The 3992-nt window shown below is 38.5% G+C and overlaps 1 protein-coding gene across 1 annotated transcript; it reads right to left on the bottom strand.

Moving 5' to 3' along the window:
- Positions 1 to 278: 278 nt before the first annotated feature.
- LOC131428993 (uncharacterized) lies at positions 279 to 1139 on the bottom strand. The gene is made up of 2 exons (XM_058593049.1): positions 864 to 1139; positions 279 to 482 (listed from the first exon to the last, which is right to left on the bottom strand). Exons 1-2 carry the CDS (start codon positions 1137 to 1139, stop codon positions 279 to 281), a joined length of 480 nt encoding a protein of 159 aa, XP_058449032.1.
- Between the last annotated feature and the right edge of the window lie 2853 nt (positions 1140 to 3992).

The following is a 3992-nucleotide window of genomic DNA, read 5'->3' as shown; positions in this document are numbered from 1 at the left end:
GCTGCTCGACACCGGTGCAGTTCAAAAGAGACAACTGTTGAGATTTGAATTTTGAGCGACAGGCGAGTAATACACCACCGCCGCTTTTTTATGGCTGTTCTGCTCGGTGCGATCCAGCCTGTAAACAGAGAACGAATCACCGAATATTTGCTTAGAGAGAGTGTTGCCGTTTAACCATGTCTCCGTAAATAAGTATATGTCGTAGGCACCGTCAGAGCAAGCGAGACGATAATCTTCGAGAGAGCAGTTGATTCCTCCAACGTTCTGATAGTACATGCTCAGGCTAATGTTATCAGAAATTTTGATTTTTGCTGGAAGGGAATAGGGTTCGGTGAGCGACGCATGGGGGATCGTGGGTACACTGGACGAGGCATTTTTGATGGAATTGACGGCATTAGTGGAGATTGCAAGCGAGTGCTGTTGTTGATATATGGAAGCCGGGGAAGTGGAGGACGCGGTGAATTCGGTATGTGATGAGCTGCCTGTTTTGAACTGAGTGATAAAAAAGGGGAGATAGATATGCCATGTGGCCAGAATTCTGGTGAATTGATCACCTTTTCAAAGGTATTTGGAACGGCAATTTTGAAGGAGACAAAAGAAAGAGGTCGGTTAGTATTCAAACGTACCAGTTTTTGACACCTAATTGAACTTCTGCTATACTCAATTCTAGCACTAATATAGTTAATAATATTTTCCTCAGTTTCAGTTTCAGTTTCAGTAGGCATGAATCGTGTTAAGTAGTACCATTTTTCGGTATCAGGTTGGACGGAGGGAGCTACTAATAGAGGTACACTTTTATTTCTATAATCTATTGCGCGGTTATTTTCAGTTTGTCGTTGTGGGAGGGGGGCTATGGTATTTACTACAGTATAGGCAGGGGAGAATGTCGGCGGAAGAGGGCCAGTATAGGGAACATTTGATATAACAGAAATGGTAGCTTGCCTGTTATTGTTTGTAGACGGTTGTGGCTGCCGAGGCTGCACTGAACAGGGCGGTACTGTTGATGAAGAACTAATAAGTTGGGAAGCTGCATACGACGATGGTTCTTGTACTGCCTGGATGAAGTTACTACTAATGTCGGTGATGGTAGCTGATGACGGAGGATGTGAATCAGAGTTCACGGTGGTAGTAAGATGCATCACTGGCTGAGTTGTAAACAGTGGTTGCGGTGAAGTGGAGCAGTTACTGGTTGCTATTAGAACTGCATTCTATTCTATAGCGGTGGAATTTGGATGAGAAGCAATACTGTCCAAATTTGTGGTACATGACGCAGGGATGTCATTGGTGGGACGATTGTTTACTGCTGCGTCAGTTTTGGCGATTTTTTCTGGTTGTAAAATAGAAGGGCGGCTAGTACTACTGGTGCGGGGTCGTTTGTTATTGTCTTCATATATTGACTCGAAGAGGTTGGTTAAATCCAGTTGTAAATTATCAAGGCGTTCGAAAAAAGTAGTGCCGTTATTTACGGAGCGTTCCAATCTATCTCGAAATTGGTTGTTACAGCAAACCTTGGCACCGGCCTGGGTATACATACGGCAGAAAGTTTGCATTGAATCAGTCAAGGCACCAACCAGTTTTAATGTAGAAGTGGTGCGTTGGAGAATCAAGCTCATCGTATCAGTGGATGATGCGTTTTTATTTGCAGACCCACGGCATTTAGGGCAAAACCAACACACTCCAGGACAGTCCCGAATGGTTTTAGAAAGAGTGCTGTTCACATTTGCGCATTTCATATGATAACTACCGGAGCAAGATTCGCAGGTTATCTTGCCACTTCTCGATCCAGATGAACCAAAACAAGGTTCAGCATTGCATTTACTTCTCGCCATGTTCATAGAATGATTTTGACAGGAACGTGAGTGCGAGAGTGACGTGCTAATGGCTTGATAAACGTAGCACAAACCAAAGCGAATCAACAGCGATCAAATGAAAGTTTTACCACTGAATTGTAATGAAGAGTAGCCGTAAATAGACTACGTTGTAGAATTCACTTCAAATCACTAGATACACCGCAGAGTAAATAGATTATGGTTAATTATACCGGTAAAATACTGAAATATAGCCGAGCGAAAAAATAATACTTCTAAGCACTTCTTATACATTGAACCAAAAAAAATGGTTTCTGGGATACTTGATTTTTTCTTTCTCTGTTTAAATGTAATTAGCATTAGGGAAAATTTGATGTGCATAATTTTGATGTTCTACCGTAACATTCACTGACATCAAATAAAAATAAAAAATGAAGGAAATATGAAAGGCTTTTAGAACTAATTTTCGGAACACTAGCGCTATTTTTATGCAATGAAGCTGATTTCTACCAAAACGGTAATGCATCCCCTAATTTTGTTTCCTTTTTGCCTTTCCCATATAGAAAGGTTATGCAATCACTGTGAAAACCGAATTTTCAACCGAGACCCGGAGGGCTGAATGTCATATGCCATTCGACTCAGCTCGACGAACTGAGCAAATGCCTGTGTGTATCCGTCCGTGTGTGTGTATGTGTGTATGTATGTAACAAATATATACACTCACTTTTCTCGGAAACGGCGGAACCGATTTTCACAAACTAAGATTCAAATGAAAGGTCTCATGATCCCATAGCCTGCTATTCAATTTCATCCCGATCCGACTTCCGGTTCCAGAGATATAGGATGATATGTACCAAAAAAAAAGGAAATAAATATATACTCACTTTTTCAGAGATGGCTTAACCGATTTTCACAAACTTAGATTCAAACAAAAGGACTAACAGTCCCATAGTCTACTATTGAATTTTATTTGATCCGACTTCCGGTTCTGGAGCTACATGGTAATATGTGAAAATTGGAGAAAAAGTGTGTCCTCATTTTTTTCTGAAACGGCTTAACCGATTTATACAAACTCAGATAAAAAAAATAAACAAATAAAAGGTCTTATAGTTTCCTAAAAAATTTTAGAACATTTCAACCGGATCCGACTTCCAGTTCCGGAACTAATGCGTGATTTGTGGAAAATTACCAATTTCATTAGTAGTTTTTCACAAACAATGGTCAAAAACAGGTACAAATCCCATAAAATTGTCTGATAAATTATTCTAGTTTGTTTGTTTGTCTTATAGTTTCCTAAAAAATTTTAGAACATTTCAACCGGATCCGACTTCCGGTTCCGGAACTAATGCGTGATTTGTGGAAAATTACCAATTTCATTAGTAGTTTTTCACAAACAATGGTCAAAAACAGGTACAAATCCCATAAAAATGTCTAATAAATTATTCTAGTTTGCAGAACTTATTTGTTTGTGAGCATAAAAACTTAATTCGGTACTACTGGTCCCCCCTTTTCATGTTCCGGAAGCACCGAAAAAGGTGAAGAAAAACTCCACTTTGTTTTCCCTTATAATGGTGTTATATTTTGACGAGTTCAAAGTTGTGATTGCACAATTGGTTTATCGATGTATTGGATATTTATCGTTTATTATTACCACATGTGCATTCAAATTATGATTCATTATGTTTTTTTTTAATCCATTTCAACAATAAATTTGTTATTGAATAGAAAACAATTACTCAATAATGCTGATTTAATATATAAATATGAATATATTATTTTCCTTGTTTGTATTTCACAACGTCACCAAATTTATGAACATTCTTCGTTTGACTGTTTTTTGGAAACATGATACAACGTTGATAAAGTATATAAGTTTTATGCTGCTTGTTAGCATTTTACAGAGATTTTCTTCAAAGTATAACGAAGGTTGTTTATTATTTAATACTCAGAAGAAGAAAATATTGTTTCGTACCTAAGTTCACCATCGCTCGCAAATGGCGCTGGTAGCAGTAAAAAATTATGTGATTTTGCACAGCACAACGATAAATGACCGTAGTACGGAAATTGAAGTTGTATCATGATGCTCGCGTGATACCACCGTGATTCAGGGTGACAGACATGTGATTTCATGGTGTACAGTGATTCTGATATCGCATGTCTGTCATAAGCATTACATCATTTGTG

The sequence above is a fragment of the Malaya genurostris genome, chromosome 2, assembly GCF_030247185.1.
Source record: "Malaya genurostris strain Urasoe2022 chromosome 2, Malgen_1.1, whole genome shotgun sequence".
Classification (NCBI taxonomy): Eukaryota; Metazoa; Arthropoda; class Insecta; order Diptera; family Culicidae; genus Malaya; species Malaya genurostris.
Note: the sequence above shows the minus strand (reverse complement) of the source record. Positions and strands in the feature narration are given on the sequence as shown.